Source organism: Alexandromys fortis, unplaced genomic scaffold (genome assembly GCF_014885135.2).
Source record: "Alexandromys fortis isolate MF-2015 unplaced genomic scaffold, M_Fortis_MF-2015_v1.1 scaffold_64, whole genome shotgun sequence".
NCBI classification, from domain to species: Eukaryota; Metazoa; Chordata; class Mammalia; order Rodentia; family Cricetidae; genus Alexandromys; species Alexandromys fortis.
The window spans coordinates 5,207,288-5,228,791 of record NW_026067976.1 but is presented as its reverse complement, the minus strand read 5'-3'; the positions used below and the strand labels follow the sequence as shown (position 1 = coordinate 5,228,791).

The 21,504-nt window shown below is 39.0% G+C and overlaps 1 protein-coding gene across 9 annotated transcripts in view; it reads right to left on the bottom strand.

The window, feature by feature from the left end:
• The window catches only part of Bnc2 (basonuclin zinc finger protein 2), a 403,030-nt gene that overhangs the window by 254,867 nt on the left and 126,659 nt on the right, over window positions 1-21,504 (bottom strand). Inside the window, exon 1 of one of the 9 annotated variants that reach the window (XM_050157446.1) lies at window positions 2,684-3,046. The exons of the other annotated variants lie outside the window; for them this stretch is intronic. Within the exon in view, the coding sequence (XP_050013403.1) occupies window positions 2,684-2,686 (3 nt within the window). The 5' untranslated portion in view covers window positions 2,687-3,046. Of the gene's footprint in view, window positions 1-2,683; window positions 3,047-21,504 lie in introns of those variants that run through there. 9 annotated transcript variants of the gene reach the window in all.

The window sequence follows — 21,504 nt, the reverse complement described above, 5'->3', positions numbered from 1 at the left end:
CTGAGACACAGTAATAAGAAACAATTTTTAAAACTGAAATATAAACCAGGGACAAAAACCAGTTAAGAAAAAAGCACAATTTTTAGTCACCAATTAGAGCATTGCTGAAATATATAAAATAAAAATACCAACAAACACACGCACGTTGCTTGTTACTATTTTAATTTTACATAAACACAGACAGCATTAGCTTTTATATGATCTTAATCTCATGATTACAAGTAATTTTTGTAAGACAAAGGAGAGGCTAGAGTCTTACTAAAATCATTTTAAGCTCTACTATTAAGTGGTAATGAATACATGACAAGAAGCCTAATTCAAAGCAGACAGTTAGGACGAAGGACACACAGATAAACCAGGCCCAGTAGGATCAATTTTAATGGTGTCACAAAAAGACTGAGCTCACTTTGCATCTTCACGAAGGTCTGTCTGGCACAGTGGTTACCCAGCGGTAAAACCTTGGACTAATAGAGAACGTAGTTTCTTTGGCAAAATAGTAGGGCAGAAAACACTGCTTCCGGAAGGTCTGTTATCTCCCTTCCCACAGGTAAATGGAGAAATGTAAATGTTTTCCTTAAACTTATCTATCCCCTTTCTCCATTGTTTCTGAACAGTCAAGCACTGAATGAATGAATGAATGAATGAGTGAGTGAGTGAATGAGTGAATGAATATGCTTTAAGAAAACGTGTATTGGGAATCTGCCATCCTAGGATGCAGAGGTAGAAGATCTGAGTCTGAGACCTGTCTGAGCAATAGGGTGAGACCCTGGTTCAAAGTCCCAGATACAGACAGACTAGAAGAAAAGGAGGTCAGTGTTTATGAGGTCACAAGGTTCAAGAATGACAGGACAACCAGACCATCTGAATTCAGGACCAATCATATCCCAGGATGTTCTCAATAGGAAACATGAATGACTGACAAAGGGGACAAAAATATGCTCAGAGGAAAATGATTATTTTAATGAAATTTGAATTGGAAAAAAAAACTCTCCTGACTTGGCTGAAATGTTCTTATTAGAGAGATTTAATATTGGAATAATTTCATTCTTCTTGGAAAATGAAAGGAAACTTTTAATAGATCAAGTTGTAAAGTACTGAACAAAATTAGCACATCCTTTTTATAATTTTTAAAAACTGCTCCCATGATTAGGATAACCAACTATATTTCCAGATAATCTAAATATACACAATAGGCTATTTGGCACTTTTATTTTTACAACCTAGAAAAAAAAACTTTGAAATTTATCATAAGAAATAAAACAGAAAAAAAGCAAATACCAACCTAATATAACATTCTTTTTAAAAATCCCATTTTAAAATTCCCAACAGGGGAAAAGAATCACCCAAGCCCCACTGTCACCTGAGAGAGAACACAAGAGTAAGAGGAAATAACTCTGTGAGCATCATCAAGAGTATAGGAAAACATTTATGAATATGTCTTAAATTTGACACGTTAAGTCCGCATATAAATCTTGATTTTGTTGTAAAGTTGACTGCTTGCTGGTTTAAGACTTCCCATAAACAATGTCAATATATCTGTTTAAAAAGAACCAACCATCATACAAACACCACTAATCAGATTAAACTCAGGAGGTCTGTCTTGACAAAATCATTTTATAGACGCACACAAATGGTGCACTTAAAATTCTATATAAATAGAGCACACTGGCCTACTCAGGCTTCATTCTTCTGTATAATATCACGTTAAATTTCTGTTATGTACCTTTTTCAAGTAGTAGCTCATCAGAGGAAAATCCTCTTAGTTTAGCAACTGTACAAGTCTCTCCTTGTAGGTAGTAAAGTGCACAAATGTGTACGCGTGCATGCACACACACACACACACGTTTCCCTGAAGGTATTCATAAATGCACTTCTATAGATGGGAATACAACATTTCACAGGAGTAAGGAAACAAAGTATCAACAACTAAAAATACAGAGAAACGGGCAGTTAAAAACTAAAGCTCAAATTATTATGAGGTCTTTTCTTAAGATGATACATACTTCTGTTTGCAGGGAAACAATTAGAAACATGTATGGCTTTACAAAGGTACAACGCCAGAGGAACTGTTTAATCGGGGCACATTTTAATCTGTTATAAACTCATCCGAATCAGATCAAGAAGTAGTTGAGTGTTATCTGTGATATACCCAATTACAAGTGAAGTCAAATCATAGGGACCTTTAGTAACTGAAACAATAAATGAGGCTGAGATATCCCTTGAAGGTGCACAGGAGGTCAGTCTGCAAAATCTGAGACCATAGTGAGACCTACCCTACCCTAAACCCAAGGCTCCATGCCTGTTTTCATAGCGCTATTCCTTCCTGAGACTTCAAACCCTGATAACCTCCTGTTTAAACTGCACAATTTCCAGAATTCCTGGTTTTAAATCACAATGGAAACCTCTGGCTGAAACTGAGTTAGAATGGCTAAGGAGAACCCTTCTAAATTGGGGGGGGGGCGGATAGAGGAGACAGAGAGGGAGGGAGAGAGGGAGAGGGAATATGCAGGAGCAGGAGGGCAGAAGAACATACTTAAATTTGTTTTGTTTTAAACTCAGACCTTTTGCATTCCAAAACTGTATCCCTCTGACTAATATAAACCGTTGTTATAGAGAAACGGTTGAGGGGAGGGGGAAGAGCCGGAGAAAGGAATGAGGGAGTAGTAATGGTAACATACAGTACCATGAGCTGTCGAGGCCTCCCAGTCAGTGGAGCAAGGTTAACAGATCAGTCCCGCTGGCCTTCAGGCAGACAGCAAAGCAGCCTGGGGAAAGGGGGACAGGGATGGCGGCCAGGAGGGGCCCTTGGCTTGGGCAGTTTACACAAGAAGGCAGCTCAGCCCCTTTCTGGCTCGCTCATTCCTCCTCTCTATCTCCCAGCCTCTGTGTGTGTGTCTTGTCATATTTTCTTCAGCTGTTAATTGTCCGGACTGCAAGCCTTTAAACAGCCACAGTTTAAGAAAAAGTGAAACCCTCCTAAGTGACCATCACAGCAAATCAGCTTCATGCTGACGGGTAAAATTTTCCAAGGGAAGTGTTCTTCTGATAGTTCCTGAGTCTCCAAGCCACCCCCACCCCACCCCACCTCTGCCACACACACTCCCCTGGAGGGCTAAATGCACTGTGGCAATAAAACATTCATGCGACTTGGAATTTTAACACAATGCCATTTCCCTAGTTTAACCTGAAAGGAATGCACTAGTCACAACAGACTACATCATCCTGCCATTAAACCCTGCCAAGGAACCGCTTTTTGGCCACGCCGGGCCAGCTTTGACGGGAAAGGAGTACACAGACCCACACACTGAGCACAGAGGGGCCACCTCTGCTTCCTCAGCCTTATCCAGAAACACCCTGCCCTTGAACATGACCCCTGACCTCTTGCATTGTGACTGGCTTGGGAGGCATGTGTCACCCTGGAACTTCTGTACAGCCACACACTGAGCAGGCCATTTGTGGCTCCCCTGCAACAAGTCCTTGGGCAGACGCCAGCGTCCTCTCTTATTACTGCTACCATTCAAGGTCCTCTGGCTTCGCAGAAGGATGCTTCCTCCGGCTTAGATAATGCTGGGAGTTGCTGTGGGGCTCGCTTTCCTTTGTTTGTTTTATACTTTTTAAAAAACAAACCACTTTGCATTCATAATTAGGTTATGATTACTGACGTGATCCCTTGCTTTGGGGACGACTTATCAGAGGTGCCAGTTCTTTCACATTTAAGTGACATTTAATTTAGACTTACAAAATACAAAACAGAAATAATTCTGACGTCTCCTGATAATTTTAGAGAAAAATTCAAAGGTGAAGAATTCTAAAACAGGCAGTTAACTGTTTCATGTCTCTAAAGTATTATCACTACACAAGCAAGAAACTATACCAGATTTAAAACAAAATTTCATGATTCATTACTAGCAACCCCCCCTCAAAAAAAAAAAAAAAGATGCACGACAAAACACACCTGAACCTAATAAGAACTTTAAGTCATAAGCAGTGGGCTGGGATGTGGCACAGTGGCCGAGCATCTAACGTTGCCATAGCAAAACCCTGGGCTCAAACATCAGCATGGTTAAGATGCATAAATAGTAAATATAAAATCATCTGAAGAGTTTACCAATGTATGTATATAAGTGTTCATCTCAGAGCTAAGGATAAAATCCAGGGCCTCAGGCGTTCTAGGGAAGGGTTTCAACAGTGAGCCACATGCCTGCATTTTAAACTTGTTCTAGCATCAGTGTAGATCTCAATGTTTTACAATCAATACAGATTTACAATAAATCACAGGAATGTTAACAGAGCCTATAAACTTGCACATGCAAAACATCATTTTTCCCTAACACTCTTTCTGTTACTCTTACCTTATTCTCACAACTATAGGGTACCTTTCAGAACAGGTTCTGGGGATCTTTTTCTTAACCCTTTTGATCATGCATATTGTTTTCTTGAGTAACATTTTCGCTTTCAAACTTATCCTGCTGATTGGTCACCTTCCTCTTGTAGTCAGAGCAGTTCTGAGAGGTAGAAAGTCTTCTTCCTTCTGAGCCAGCACTGCAGCCAGGTGAGCAGAGATGCTCCCTGCAGAAGTCAGCTGCCCCACTGTTACCCTGCAGTGAGGTCAGGCCCCCTCTGCAGCAACAAAGGAAGAACATTTTACTCTTTTTAAGAGAGTACCCTAAAATACAAAATAACGATCTCAAAGCAAGTTAACATGCACATAGGAGAAGAAGCCACAGAGTCCTCTTTAGTGTAATTTTTGTCTCCTTAGTAGCTGGAATTAGCCCTAAGCCCTAGTTAAAAGACCTTTTTCTTTTCCGTTCCTTTACACAGACATTATCAAGCTTCGAAAAGTCATTGTAATCCCTTCACCTTAGCTAGGCCATGCCAACTCCACAGAGAAAGACAAAAATTAACTTCTTTTAAAGAGAAGAAATCATATTTGAACAGAGGGAAACCAATCCAACACAGAAGCAAATGTTACCAAAATTGTGTGAAGTATTCCACTCCAAAATATAAATATGGAGTCAAACAAGATCAAGTTCAGACTCTATGAAATTCAGCAAGAAAGATACTTGATTTTTTCCATGGCATTTGATTTCGTATCAATAAATTCAAAGTCTGCTTATGACGTAATCAATTTGAAGCTGGAGACAGAGTCCTATGAAGCCATAGGAGTACAACCACAGAAGAGAATGTCTAAGTCCCGCCCGGCAGTCATAATTTTCAAAATAAAAAAACACAGTGATCCCAAAATGTTTGAGACCAGTATCTAAAATGCATTTCCATTCGTTTATCATATACATTTGCATATGCCCACAAATCACAGAAGCAAAGGTCAGGGGACAACCTGTAAGAACCAATCCTCTTACTATCTTGTGTGCCCTGGGGATTAACTCAGGCCACTGGGCTTGGAGGCAAGCACCTTTACCTGCTGGGCCATCTTAGTGGCCCAGGGACTAATATGTAAAGAAAGAAATGAACCCATGTCTGTGGATCTGTACATTAGACACCTGCCATGATCTCCATCATCCCCCACATACAACTTCTGAGACACTCTGGAATTTGAAGCACATCAGTAAACGAAGAGTAAGCAATCTTATTTCCAAACAATTTTATCATCTACTTACTATGTTACACATTAGATAATCATAAATTGTTATAAATATCAAAATGAAACTTATTTTGCATGAAAATGCGCTGATGACAAAAGCAACTGGGACTAAAACAACACAGACCCTGAAAACAAGTAAGTCAAACCAAAGAGAAGTCACACTTGGCACGCAAGGAGGATGACCACACAAACAGGAGTAGCTGAGTTTGGTTTTCCAGCAGGCACATAAAAAGCTGTGCCGTGAACCTATAAACCTAGCACTGGGAAGGCAAAAAAGAAAATTCCTGAGCTTGCTGGCCAGCAGAATACATAAGCTAAGGGTTCAATGACAGAAGAGAGACTGAGGATGACATCAGACATAAACTCTAGCTTCTGCACACACATGCATCTGCACACACAGGTGCTGCTGAACACACACACACTCACTGGGATGTAAGAAGTTTAAAAGTATCATGAAATTTTACAGAATTATTTTAGTAAGGACATGAGAAATGATTAAAAAAGAAAACTTGGCAATTTCCATTTTCCTTGAAATAGAAAACTTTATCACATTAAATGGCATTTAAAGATCTGTTCAAAGCTTCTATGGTACCTTTTGAATTCTAGAAACCAAAATAAATGAGATTTTTCTCACCAGCTTCTCCTACAAAAAGCACATATTATTTTACAAACAAACCACATATTTTAATTCATTTTCTTCAAGACTTCACCTCAAGCCAGTGACTGGTTAAATCAACACACACACACACACACGCACGCACGCACGCACGCACGCACGCACGCACACACACACGCACGCACGCACTTACAGACTCTACTACTGAATGTAAGAGGGTCAGAGGTAGCAAAGGAAAGGAGAGGCGTGGACAAGAGAGATGGAGAAGTAATAAAAAAGGTGCTGCTGGACACGAAAAGTCAGAGAGAAAAGCAGACAGGAAACGACAGGAGGGCAAGAAAGTATGAGAGTGAGGAGAGGAGTAGAAGAATCGGGCTGGGGAGCTGAAATAAAAGGGGTGGTTGTGGGAGACAGGAGGGACTGGAGCCCCTTGACACTACAGCAGCACGGGCAGCTGGCCGGAGATGCTAATTCAGCGCTTTAACAAATCAATGCCACTTGAAAAGTACAATGAGAACCCTCACTGGGTGGATGTCAGGGGACTGAGAAAATGCATTCTCAAGTATTTCACATTAAGAGGGAATAATGTGTTAATTTATAACTCTTCACCCTATACACTTGGATTATCTATCTGTGTCAGCGATTTGACTCCTTAAATTTATCAAAAACACACGCAAAGGGAGGCAGATTCTGCTTTCACCACTGGGAAACGGGAGGTTTAGGGAAGCCTGTCCTGGGTACAACACTCCTCCCCCTCTTCGCCCCCCCACACACCCGTTTTGGCTCAAATCTCGGTGAGGACTGCAGGGAGGAGTGGGCTCCTGAAGGAAGGTCAAGGGAGGAGGGGGAAGAAACCCATGGTCCAGCAACTAATGCAACCAAGGAAGGCTCTCCTGGCCTGTGGTTGATTGCACTAGGTGCCATCCGTCAAAAGTGACACGAAGGAAGGAATAACTTGAATCAGCAACCTGAGCTGCCATCACCAGAATTTACTTTACGGAAACTTACTTAGGTCTCTCAGTACACCCAGAGGAAGAGACGTTTGCTGACAGAAGAGACTGTGATTAAACAGTGCTCTTCAGTGCCACCAGAATTTCATAGATGGCGCTTATCAAAAGGGGATGTGAAGAGAGAACCGAGCACATCCTGTCTGGGAGGAGAGAACCTACCTGGACGAGCCTTTTATTTCTTAAGGAAAACTTACTCTATGAAACACTGGAGTGGCAGGGAAGAGACAGAAATCTTCAATAAATAAATAAATTAATTAAAAAAAAAGAAACACTGGATTCCTGGGATGCTACACTATACTATAAATATGTACTATAAATTTCGATACAATGATAGCAGCTTCTAACCCGAGACACAGAAAGACTGTCAGTAATTCCTGCTGCCGAGATCCATGTGTTATCTGACTTACCTTTGCAAGGTATAATAAGCATTGTCAATATGCAAAGGCAAGTCTGTTTATAATTTTACCATCAATGGAAACGGGTACATTTCAAGAAAGTGTTTAAAGATCTTATCTTGAGAGACATGAAGGGAGAGGTGTTTCTGCATATTTTCCTAGGTGACGGCTTTGACTTTTCAGATTTCTTACTCTACACCCAGCAGTGTTTCAAGCTATCGGGGTATTTTTATTTGCTACTGTACAATCGCAACAGAAACAGACTTTCTTGTACTTTGAGGATATTCACATGGAAATGAATGCTGATGAATGGAAATGAGATGCTGTACATGACGGACAACCTTCAGTGTTTAGCTGGAAGAAAGGAACATTATCTCAGCCACTGAAGCCAGACTCTTTTCCCCTTCTACAACCGGGCACAAAAAAAAAAAAAAAAAAAAAAAAAAACGAAAGGCAAGGACAGCTCTTCCACCAACTTATTTTGGCTAAACGCCATCTCACTTGGGCCAGAAAACAAACGTTCTTTTCAGTTTTGCATCTTTTTATGACAGTATCAGCCAGTTAATTTTTAAATGAATACTAGACACTAATATAATGAGCATTTAGCCAGAAACTTTATAGCTGCAGTGAGCCAAAATATCCAAAATAATATAGTTATTTGATGATTTTTTATTTACTTCAAAGCAGATAAATAATCAGAAATGTCCTGAATCAAGGCCACAGAGTATGCTATTTTCTTTTCTCTTTTTCATAAAAATCTTAGGCGATAAGGCGCTACCATTCTTAACAGTACATGTGGAATGAGGAAATACCACACATGTGTGCTTTTGAGAATCACTGTATCCACAGAATAAGATTAGACCAATCCCCAATTTGTTTTTTTATTTGTTGTTTGCTTGTTTGTTTGTTTTGCATCAATTACCATTCCTGTCTATCCATCCAAGCTATGACCGCATACCTATCTAGTGTATCATTATGGTACCATTAACCCCCTTCTCTTCCCCTCCCCCACCACACTCACCTAAGGGGTTAAAAGACTTCAGTACATTTGCGACTTGTCAGTGACATGTGATACCCAGGTCCTTCATGCAATCAACTTTTACTTGACATGTATTTGCTCATCACAGGACCCACATTACTACTGGGAAAATGAAGAAAAACCTAAATTAACACTTGACATTCAATATGGTCAAGTCCTTAATTGGCTGGGCTTCCTGAGAAAGCAATTTTCTATTCCCCAAACTGTGCGCGTGTCATGTGTGGAGTGCAGCTCTTGGCCATCACTGCTGTCCCTCGCTCCTTCTAATGAGAGCAGATGAATTAGTGCTACGTGACACGATTTGAACAGGGCTTCCTCCTCTTCCCCTCCCCCACGCTTTCTCTTAGACCAGTGACAGCTGTGTGGCAAGAGGAAGAAAGAAAAAAAGCAAGAGCAAAAAAGAATCCTCTAAAAGATGATCATTTTTTAAAATGAACCTTAAATGTCTTGTTGAATCTGAAACTAACAGGGTCATTTAATTGTGGAGGTGGGGAAAGGACTGTTCCAAAGACCAAGGGAATTATCTGGATATGGTTGATTTGGGTTGTATTAAGCATGTTTTTTTTTTCCCCCATTCCAGGCTAGTTGCAGTATTAGATTGCACTGGTCTAATTAAAATGGAATTTACATCCACTTAAAAGGCTTTTTAAAGGTCTGGAGAATGGGTCAACTAGGAAAGAAATGAAGTAATTACTAATGTAAGATAAGTATGCATACATATAGAAAACTTCCTTCGACACAAACTCTATCACTATGTCTTGTTTCCAAATACTACCCAGTGTCTGGATTCAGTGCTAGCCACTCTATTTGAAATATTTTGGTTTCATGCCCTTTCTTTACTGTTGAATTACTGCAACAAAAATTATTTGATGACTGATTTTGTCCCATTGTTTTAGAGAGGGGATATGTGCCACTCTTGGTATACTTGTCCAGGTCCATAAGAAACAAGTAAACAGAAGCACAAAAGAGAAGCAGAACAGAATCTGTTCCAGTCCAAGATTCAGGAGGTTAATTTAAGGGATTTCCCTGGGTCTTCACTTCCTTGTTCTGACACCAAAGAAGTAACCTTACGTGCCTGGATGGCTCACTCAATGTGATGAAAACAAATGGAACCAGGGAATGGAAGATACCTGGCTAATCAAACATTCGAGAAAGTAATTAGTCTCAAATACATGCATATGTGGAAATAATTAATGGTTTCACAGGCATCTTAGCACTTTAGATCTTTACCTACTTTTAGATGAGAGCCAAGGTAGAGATGTTATCTGTGGACCACAAAATCAGTTAAAGCATTCAAACCAAAGCTATTTCAAGTGCAGTCCCCTCCTTAAAAAGAGCAATCACAGAACTGTTCTTTTACAGTTCTGGCTATAATTTAAGTGCCTTTTTAGTGAGCAAATTGTTAAATTTAATGATGTGAAGAGATGGGTGGTACTATATGTAAAACTAAAATCCAATACCGAAAAATGTAATTTCTACATTTGATATTTGTGAGGAACAGTATCAAAAATAATACTTTCTAATTTCCCCTTATAAAAGACAAAAGCCTGGAAGATACTGACCACTATAAGGTAAACTGTAAATAAACAAAAAACTTGAATTTTAAAACTTTCTGGAACATCAGAATCTTTACACAAAAGGAAAACTCTAATAGATGAGAATAATTTAAAAGTTGTTTCACAAAAGCAAAACAACACACTAGAAACATGTCCTGCATAAATTATCCATCCCGTGGACAAAGCACTGGTATTTTAATATCATTAAGATTTCTCCAAAAATGCACCTGAGACAGTCTGTGAATGGGCACTTATCAAGTGTTTAAAAACACTAAATGGATAGTTTAGTATTCTGAGAAAGGCACACAACCTAATACACCCAGTTAACCGCTATAGTAGCATTCTCATTGCTCAGCAATGAAAGGCAGTGTATCCTGCCAACAGCTTTAGGGTGACCTTCACAATGCTGACTAGTCTGTCAAGTTTCATCTCTGAGATGCAAGAACACTTTACTAACTTGGGTAGGAACTGAAAACCAGAAGGCTCCAAAAGGGAATGTACCTTTACCACTCAGCAAACAGGGACTTCCTTTCCTTGAGAAGAGAAGGGCCCACCATGAGATAAGGCTGAGCAACTCCATGGGCTTCCTCTTATTATTAGCCCTTTATCCATCAACCCAACGGCAACAACTTTACATGTTCTTTTCCACCCCAGCTACACTTCTGTCAAATCCTAACAGGGGTGGTGTGGGGGATTGAGAGGGGTGGAGAGTGGTATTTCAAAGACATGAATTCTAGGATCAAGAGTTAAAGAAAACACTGTTGGTATTGTCCCAGAACTAAAAACCAGTTGTGACCTGTGCATTCATGGATAGTGACCCAAAGGATCTGTCTACAAAATTCAAAAGGTCAGCAACAGTGGGTCAAAAAAGAGACTCTGTAAGGAACTGTAAGTGTCACCTGGAGATAATCAGTCATGAAAAGACACGTTTTGATTCAAAAAAGCTAACTGTGACTATGGCAAAGTGACATGCTTAAACTTGATACTCTTAGTGAGGAGCAGACTTTGAAGCTCATAATAAACCTGAAATGGTTCTCTGGAATGTTAAGTCTTAATGTAGAAGGTTGGTGCCACTGTCATGCCTACACAGAAACACAGCAACTTGGAAATGACTGCATTAACAGCTCCAGGGTATTCAGAACAGAAAGTGTGCCCTTTCGTTGTACCATTTTAGGGAGACTTCTACTTTGAACTCTAAGAGGAAGCAGCATTGTATCTCCCACCCGGTTAGCATAGCTAAAACATCATTACACTTTTCTCAGAAAATAAAAACACAGCAGAGAGAGAAAGGACGGCTTTAAAATGCCTGACCCAGGGAATGACAAATGATCTATCAAACATGCAACATAAATGTTACTTTGTAACACTTAGTAGAATCCAAAGGGGCAGGTGACTTTATCTCCCAATGGCTCTGCCCTTTACCACTCTCCCCTTGTATTCAAGTCCTTCTCTCTCTCCTTGCATTAAAGACATTTAATCTATTCTCAAATGAAAGGCTTCTCAAAGTTTTCATCACAGATGTGTTGATGCAGGACTCCATGAGCACAGCATCCCAGCCTCTCTCCAACACACTGGCAGATACTACACGCTGCACCTACTCTTTATTTGAGATACCTGACTTACTAGAAGACTACTAAGTGTTAATACCTGGTCTTTGATCCAATCCATGTCTTTCCTGCAGTTTTGTAAGCAAGAGCTTATTGTGTTTCCTACAGAAAAGGTTCCCTTCTGGTAGACTTCTGACTCTGTCCAGTGACAGTGATCAACACGACCCAGGGCAGAACCCTAGGCACACCTAGGTCCTATTTGCAGACCATCTTAACAAGATGCTCTTGTTTCTTGTTCCCACGAAAATCAATAACAGGATGACCTTCAATTTGAAACCCAAACCAATTAATTACCTGTTCTGTTGACAATGTTGAAATCTGATTTGCCTGGAGAATTTCAGTGATGAGTAGATTATTTCTTTTAAAGAGCCCCTTCAAAAAAAATATAGCCTGACATTGAAAACCTCATCTTATACAACATAAATGATGCTTTCTTAAAGCAGGGATATAATATTGACCTTACACGAATTAGTATGGGGAAGTTTTCCCCCTTGAGGTCCATCTCCTCCTCGTGACATCATAATCAACTAGGCTGGTAAATTATAGCAATCCCACAAAGACTCAGGGCCAAGAAATCACAGCTTAAAGGCGTGATTATTATTATAGTTGAACTCAGTGTTTCACCTGTATCAGTTTCTGACACAAATCATGGAATCCTCTTCAGAACACAGAAATTTCCTATTTCTCTCTAATTCTAAATTTCTTATATCCCCACTTATATTAAAATAACTGTATTATTCTTATTCTGTCCAGGAATTTGATTTTTTCTCTGAATATGGATCATAAGGAAAAAGGCTACACATCAAAATAACTAAAAGCAGAAATATATTTACTAAACTTACTTGCTTTAATTGCAGGGAAAAAACTGAACTCAGTTCATCCCAGTGGGGAATTCCCATGATGAATGATCACATGCAATGAAACTATTATCTTCATCCATTAAAATATTATCTAAAGCAGAGGTTTCTATCTGGCAGCCAGTGGCTGAATATAGCCTGCAGATGAGTTTTGTTTGGACCACACAGTTTTTAAAATATTTTAATATGTTGCCAAGATTTCAAAATCAGGAGATTTCATATAAAATTTGTATTTCTGGCTTCTCATTAAAGAAAAATGGCTGATCTGACAAGCAGGGGGCCTGCATTCTCACCTGGCAACAATTCTCTGGACCCAGAGCTGCCACCTTAGTGGTTAGGAGATGAGCTTTCTGGTCTACCACAGGCCCAGCAGACCTACTCTCCCAGCTTCATTTTCATTACCTCCACATGGGCCTTTTAGGTAACGGTTGATCTCTGAACTTTCATAACTATTCCAGAAGTTTGTAGAAACTGTTGCAAAAGAAAAGGCAAGTGCTCTACGAACAGATATTTAAATATATGTGTGTATGCTTATATATTTCATAAATTTATATCATGAATGGCAATGGATAGCAATTTTTACTTCCAAATACAGATTTGAATATTCCAGTTAAATATAACTGTGAAGCAAAGGAAACTCAATTTCATAATTTAAAACAAAATCTAAGTCACCAATTTTAAACTGATGCTCTAGTCTCACACAGTGTTGGATAAGACTGCTGTTTGGGTTTCCAACCAACTCCATTCTTCCTTGCAGCCCAGAAAGTATGCTCCTAAAAACCACCTCTCAGCTCAACATGCACACCGAACCTTCACATGCTAACACTTTTACACTTTCTTGCTAGAGCTATCCTGTACTTAAGTAAAAATGGACCCTAACATAAAAACAGTATATGTCTTGAAGGTACATTTTAAAAGTCAACATTTAAGATACATGAATACCAGAACAACTACTCACCTTTGCTGGCAACATCTGATGGCAACCTTTATGTAGTCACTACTGAGGGTTCAAATGACCCAAAAAGTCATGTCATATTTATTTAAAAACGGCTAGTACCTAAAAGTAGATGCCTAATGACAAAGTCACCATGCATTTCTTTCCTTTGGATTTTTTTTTAAATGAAAGCAAGTGCAAAAAGTTTATTTACAGTTCATAATTTCCAATCCACTACATACAACATCTCAGCATTTAAAACGATTAGTGAATTTTACAAACAAGTTAAAATGCCCTAACTTATCATTTTGTCCAAACATATTAAAAACAGGTTATCTCTAATTACTGTAGTCAAGAAAAACCTGGATCTCCAAGTAGACTATTAAGTAGGCTATGACCAGTCATATAGCAAATTACTTAGATCAACTATAATATCCTGTTTTATAATCGTGCTTCACCATATACTTGCGAGATTACTTTTGCAGTGAGATGTTTCTTCTCTTTGAGCAAGGCTTTTCTTTCCCTTTCCCTTAAGGAAAGGAATCCTTGAGTATAGGCTAACTGTACTTTACAATTAGATCTAATCCCCAAATTTTCTTGATCCTGAATAACTTCAACAGCTTGAAACAGTTCTTAAAAATCATAATGATCATACTGAATTCTGTAATTCCTAGGTGAATAAAAAATAGAACATATGCTAAGTCTGGGCACCATGAACGCAGTTTCAGCTGATACCCAAATGGCACTGATGCATTCCTTATGGGAAACATTCTTCTTTAATTTCTATTATATTTGAGATTTGAGCAATTAGAAACAAACACCTGGAACTCACTTATTAATTTATCTCTTCCCTCCCCCTTTCTACTTCTTTCCACATCATTTCTTAAGATGTTTCTTAAATTGATGCTCTTACATAAAGGGCTTCGACCAGGGCTCACCAGTTTCTTCTCTAAAACATCTTGCTGCAGTGTAAGACTGACCCTGTTTCGTTGATTAAGTCTATAATTTCATTTTTATAAGCACATACCTATAATAATTCATGTTTAACAATAGAAATTTGAACTAATAATTATAGGAAAACATTTTTTTTTGTAATTTCTATGTCATTCCAAAACACTTTTATAAAGAAAAGACAATTCTGCTCTTTGATGACCAAAGCTTTTAGCCACCCCTCAGGAACCCTTCAGTCTCACATCAGACAATATCATGACTACACATACAATGACCCAACCTTGTTGGATTTTTATAATGTACTGTTTTAAAAGACGGAAAATAAACATAGAATGATGAATGCTTAATTTTTCCTTTATTTATAGAGAGAAAAATACTGATGTCTTTTAACTCCCTTTTCCTCCCCATTATTCAGTAATTCCTGCAGTGCAGGCTCAGGTGAGGGTCACTGGGACATTCTGCAGATCAGGAGTGCAGAACACGCAGGCACAAGAGCAGCAGGTTATCGGAACCTTCTGAGGCCAGGAGCTGTCGCTTTATTAAGAAATTGTATAGAGTAGCTATTTACCCAAAGTCAGAGCAGCCAACTTCTCGCTTTCAGCAAAAGAGTGTTTTTAATATAATGAACATCCAGGCCTCTCCGGTCATGAGAGAACCTGGAATATATTATACATGCGTGAATGTGGCCGGGATGCAGAGCATGGGATGTGCTTCCTATCAACAGATTAACACTTCATTTTCATTACTCTCGTCTCACCACAGGCTGGGAATGCTCTCTCTTTCTTATTTGAACAACAATGGCGCATGAAAAACCAAGCTGACAGGCAGGCTGGGTTCATTAAATGCACAGGCCTTTATTCCCATAACGCATCTCACCTGTAAGACGCCCGCCTGGGTTCTGGTTTCCAGGCTGCTACCGAAACAAGCCCTCCCAGATGGTGGACTTCTGACACTTCCTAACCCCCTTCTTGTATAACTTATAAAAAAAATCACAAATAAATCAAAAATGAAAACAATCTTCATCATATACTATTTGGCACATATCGGCACTGGCAACACATCTTAAGATTCACTCACTCCCATGCTTGCTTGTCAAGGGTGTTTAGGAGTACAAGGCAAGGTAGCTGCTAAGGGAAAAGACAAGACATCACAGCTGTGAGTTCATTTCTCAACAGTGTCTCTTTCTTAATTTAATTTTTACTTAAAATTTAAAACTGAGAAACCTGAAAGTTGCTTCCACAAAGCTGCTGTTGAAACTGGCAAAATAAGAAATAATCACACTATTTCTCAATCAATGACACTGAGCTTCATTTAAAAACCTAAGCACATATATCTGAGGCACGGTTCTATGTTCATCCATAACACAAGAGGGGGCAAAAAGCTATGCTGAGGAACACACAGTTATATAATCTAAGGCAACAGACTATTTTGGGGGTGATCCATTCATATGTGTACTCATATACTCTTTGCAACTAACAATAAATCAACATATCCTCAAATAAATAATTTAAATGTCCCCAATCAGACAGTCCAATAGGCCTTCACTGTCTATGTGTCTACACATCACATACAAATGCAAAATTTCATGGCAATAAAAGGTTTGTAACATTTTCTATGGAAAAACATTAAGACTTGTCCCCAAAGTCCAGAGCAGGACTTGGGTTTCTGTTCTATCAAGAACTCTAATCTTTATATATAAAAAAGAATAACCAAAGTAAAACCAACATTACATATTGTCCCAGTAACCTAGCTGGGCTGCATTAGGTTCAACAGGAGGTCAAGAATCATCATGCTTGCAGGCGTTCCCACTGAAGGGACGCTCTCATGAATATCCTCAGCATATAATGCCACAGCAGCCCTGCCCAGTGGCACTGGCAGAAAGCACACCCTTTGGCAGTTTTCTTTGCTCATTCCTGATTAAGTGTCCCAAACAGCCATCCTAATGACATAAGTCAATGACTGCTTCCTTGCTTTTAATTGTAATGGAAGGAGGAAAAAAAAAAACCAAAGATTATTAAAACTCTGCTAATGGAGTTCTCATTTTAATATTAGTTTTGTTATTATGCTAAGCCAGCTGAAAGTAATTATTTTTGTCAGGTAAAATATTTATTATCCTCAAGTTTTTCTTCTCAAGCCCCCAGTTCAGATACTATGATCATCAAATGTAAATCTTAAAGAATTGTCTAGAGAACCAATAGCCACTGAAAAGCACCTTAATAAAGTTGAAAAAAAATCCATGACAGTCACATACACGCACAGCAGGTAAATACTGGAGACCACATTTTTCCAATTTACAAAAATGTTTTTAATCTTGCTATTTTTAACAATCTCCATGCCTTCCCAAGACAATGAGTTAAATGTATCAAATGAAAAACATTGATGAATCCTCACATGATATGTGCAACACATGTTTTACACATGTTTCATAATTTCATGTTTATGCTGGCCGTGCGGTCGTCTCCACTGTTCTCCTCAACGTCACAGCTCTTGTTAGCCGCAGTTTACCCAAATCACACCTTGTGCTGGTGGCCCTGTTCTTTATGCCTTTTCCTACGCCTAAGAAAATAACTTGGCATTAAGTCCAAGTATATAAAATGATAAATCTAGGAATGACTTTTGCAAGAAAAGAAAGTAAACTCTCTCTGACTTCATCTTTTTCACACGGGTTAAGGATCAAATTGCGTGTCCCTCAGCAGAGCCTCTGAGCAAGGAGTCCCAGGTTCCCGGTCACCCTGATTTAAAGAACTCATCTGTAGTAAGACAAGGGCAGTCCTGGCACCACATCCATGCAAGGATGGCACCGCACTCCTGAGCTTGTCCTAATGGCAGACTGGCAAAGGACACCTTTGTAAGGGTCGTGATTTTCAGCACATTTCAATTCTTTTCGTTAAGCAGAAGAGCAGAAAAATTTAAAAAGTTATATTGTAAATAAGAGAAATAAAGGGTAAAACAGAATAAAGTAAGAAATTAATTAAGTCTCTGATAAAGGAAACAGGAAGTAAGAACAAACTAACCTTGTACTTAGGCCATTAAGTAAATGTCTATCAGCCAAACAGGAACAAGATTTATAACTCAACACCCCTCTCTGACACACGAGCCCTAAAGACAGGAGCAAAGCAGCATTGCAGTTCCAAAGGACGGACTGGGCAAGGGAGAAGCCAGACATGCTCAAGGGAGTCAGAGGTTTCAGTGAGTAACTTCCTACAGTTCAACATTCTTCTTCCTCTGCAGAGAGAAATGAGAAAACTGATGGGCTTAATTAAAGAAAAACAAAAGGATATTATATTGTTGTTAAAGGATCAATTCTTTTTCTTAATTAGAATGATGATTAATACACTGAGAATTTGATTTCTGAACTCGCCAGTTTGAGTAATGCATTGTTTTCCTGTAGTATTCCCATTAAGGAAATCTCTGAAGACAGATGGAGACAGCACCCGCTCATCTCCGCACTCTGTGGCACAAAGTGAGGGGTGCTGTGCCCCAACAAGATGACACTGCCCTGTCCTCACCCAAGTCAGCTCTGGTCATAAGTGTTTCACCGGAGGGTTGACTATACACAGTGAAATTTGTGAGGCTTCCTACAGGGAAGGTACAAATTAAAAAAGAATCAATACTTTTATTTTTCCTATTCTCTGAACTGGCTTCTAAGCCTGGAGAGGGAGACACTGTACAGGTCAGGCTCAGGGGGGAAATGTGGGCTGGAGCCACAGCCCCAAGCTCCATCTCAGTGATGTCATTGGCACATATTCTTTATTCTCTCCAGGATAATTTTTCATCCTATTTTCTCTGTGTCTTACTAGTTTATCATCTACAGGAAACTCCGTCTGCTCCTTATTTTGTTTATCCAACAGGATCTCAAGGCTGTTGTTGCTATTTCACCCCCCTCCTTTATTTTTCTTAAGCTTACTGGAAGCCAGAGTTCCTTGAAAGGGTATTTGAGACCCCTTTGCCTCTGATTCCCAGGTGCTTCAGTGCATAAAGGGCACCTAGCAAAATGTGGACGCCAGCTGCTCTTCTGGAAATAAGAATGGCATCAGCTCTGGCAGATGTGGGTGACATCAATCATTCCCTACGACCCCAAACACTTCTCTAGCCAAAGCCTAGAGAACAGTGGTTAGTGATCGGCAAATGTCTACCATGAAAGGCACAAGCAGGTCTGCACATGGAGCAGAATTCATGCGTCCACACCCGTCACACCAAGCTCCAACCTTCCACGGAAAGAACCCCTGGGACCATTGTACTCCATGTTCTTTCAGCAACAAACAGTGACTTCTAGAGAAAATGACTCTCACTGAAAAGGGCTTCCCATGATTCACTGTGCTCCCTGCTGCCACATGTTCTATGTTACACTCTGGGGGTGAAGGGGTTCCCACCTGAAACAATTTAAACACTGCAGTTCACTCAGGAATACAAGAGAAAGCAAATTCCAGTCTATTCTCCTTTTCCCATATTACCAAGTTAGCTGTACACAAGCATTACCTACACGGGCTTCTGAGAAATAAACTCTCCAAGCCTTGAAGACTGACCACAGCATTGCCCTCTATGTCTCCCTTTAAATAAGTGTGTGCCATGTACAAGGAAGGGAAGAGAAACACTAGATGTTTGTTTTTCACTGAAGTCTGTGACGCCATCTCACTATCTGTAACGGACTGTTCCTTTGGAATCAGCTCCCGTGTCACAGCGACCTGGCAAACTTGAATGCTTTCACTATCACTGGAATCCCTGCAACCCTGCCTTGGCTGTGGCCCATTCACTTTTGCCCCAACTTCCCAGAGATGCCTTGCTCAGCACCTAATATGTAAGGGAGGAATTTCATGGCCTTTATTCCAGACACAGTAGCAGGAAGCTAGGTTGCAGTGGAAGCCTTAGTCTATCCTGCTACATTCCACAATTTCTATAAAGCTACGAACAATTGTACCTATCCGTGAATATGAAGATACACTTAGAAATATAAATACTAAAAATGCCCACAAGTGTAGACATCCACTCTTTACAGACTTAGTTTTCAATTGCAGCTACTTGACTCACCTTAGAAAAAGGCTTTACAAATGATATAAGTTACTTATTTAAAGATAACAGAAAGTTGAAAAAATAATTTCGAAATATGCTCAAATTCATGTTAAGTGACACATGCTGGAAATAAGCTTGAATTTGTGAATGACTTAATACATGTGTCTACATATCTGAGAATATACTTGTGCTTTGTTACAGAGACACACAGAACAGCTTATGTACACGGCCTCCTACATTCCCGTTTCATTACACATTACACAATTCCTGCTAAAAGAAGTCTGCATGCTAACACAGACTTGAAGGTAAAGGCTGAAACACAGGTACTTTGCATCTTTGCTACAATTTCCATTTCAATACTACTGTGACAATTATACAAATATTCCTATTTGCATGCCATAATATTAAAATGAATGCTAAGGGTTACATTTCAATATGTACCTATTATCAAAATTTCAAAATAAAGCACATTACCTCAGATTAGAGGAGGAACTGACACAGGGCTAGCATCATGCTGATTCAACAAGCTAAAACTATTTGCCACCCAATATAAACACTTATTTTAGCATAAGGGTGATTTTTGTCAATTAACTCCTTTTTTAACATGATTCCTGAAAGACACCAATTAAAAAAAAAGAAAAGTTTAAAAAGGAAGAAATAGAAAATAGAGAGAAAAACCTAGGAATGGATGCTGCCTGGCAATAAAAGTCATTTTCAAAGATCATTAACTATCAACTGTTTTACTCATGGCTCTGATTAAATAAGATTATTCATCTTATGTGAAAAAGATGAATATTTTTGAGGGAAAAGCTTTAGAATAAAATATATCACATGAACTATAAAGAAGAATCAAACCACAACACATCATTTAGATATCTGACTTCCAAGAAATACTGTAGATAAATCTTTAAATTGTTAGAGACTAAATTTTCAAATTATTTTGGAGGGTTAGGAAGAGAGAAAATAATTACATTGTTTTCATTTTAAATACAAATCCTAAGACTGGCTCTGTGTTTGTCCTGAAGACTTGAAAAAGGCAAGGACTACTAGAATAAAAACTCATGGAAAGCACTGTTGTAAATGGATTCCAAGAATGTTATTATATAGTTCTTATATATTTTAAAATAATTTCTCAGAAACGTTCTAGATTTTATACGAGTCAAAAAGTTTACTCTGCCCTATCTCTGGTGAGTAGATGGTCTGGCATTAACGTAAATTGCTGATTTAATTTTTAGCCTTCTCGATCTTGTCCCTCACCTACCTAAGAGATGATTTCTCTGGTGATAGCTAACACATCGTGCTAATGAGAGAATCTAATGCACAATAGAAAAATGTCACTACTAATAATATTTGCATGAAGTTAAATAGAGCAACTGTAAGAGAATGTCAGACAGTTGTTCTTTAATAAGACACAGTTTCACAATGAAATTATGTTGTTAATTTTGTTACATCATTGGGTGAATCCTAAATTACTACATAATGATGCGCAGAGTCATTTGTAAATCTAACTCAGGATCTCACTCGCCTCTGAAAAGAGGCTTTGCTTGGGGATCTGCATTTTATTTGAAACAGGTTAAGTATACCTCCGTAACAATAAAAGACATAAACACCTCTGCTAATATGTGAAAAGTGCACTATCACCGTCTGCCTGCACAGTGTCATTTCCTAAAGGGACTTCAGATGGATCAAACTATACCTTCTCCTGAGGGAAGTTATAAGGATTTTATTTGCTACTTTCTCAAATACACAAATAAGTAGAAAAATAACCTTTCAAAGTTTGATTTAAAAATAAAATTTCCAAAAACAAGTTCCTCTCTCCACTACCATCCCCCCACTTTTTCTTTTTAACAATACCTTATCAATCTATACTGAGCAAACTGAGACCTGGGACGATAGAAGGTAAGGAGAAAGAGGAAATGGGTTTTGG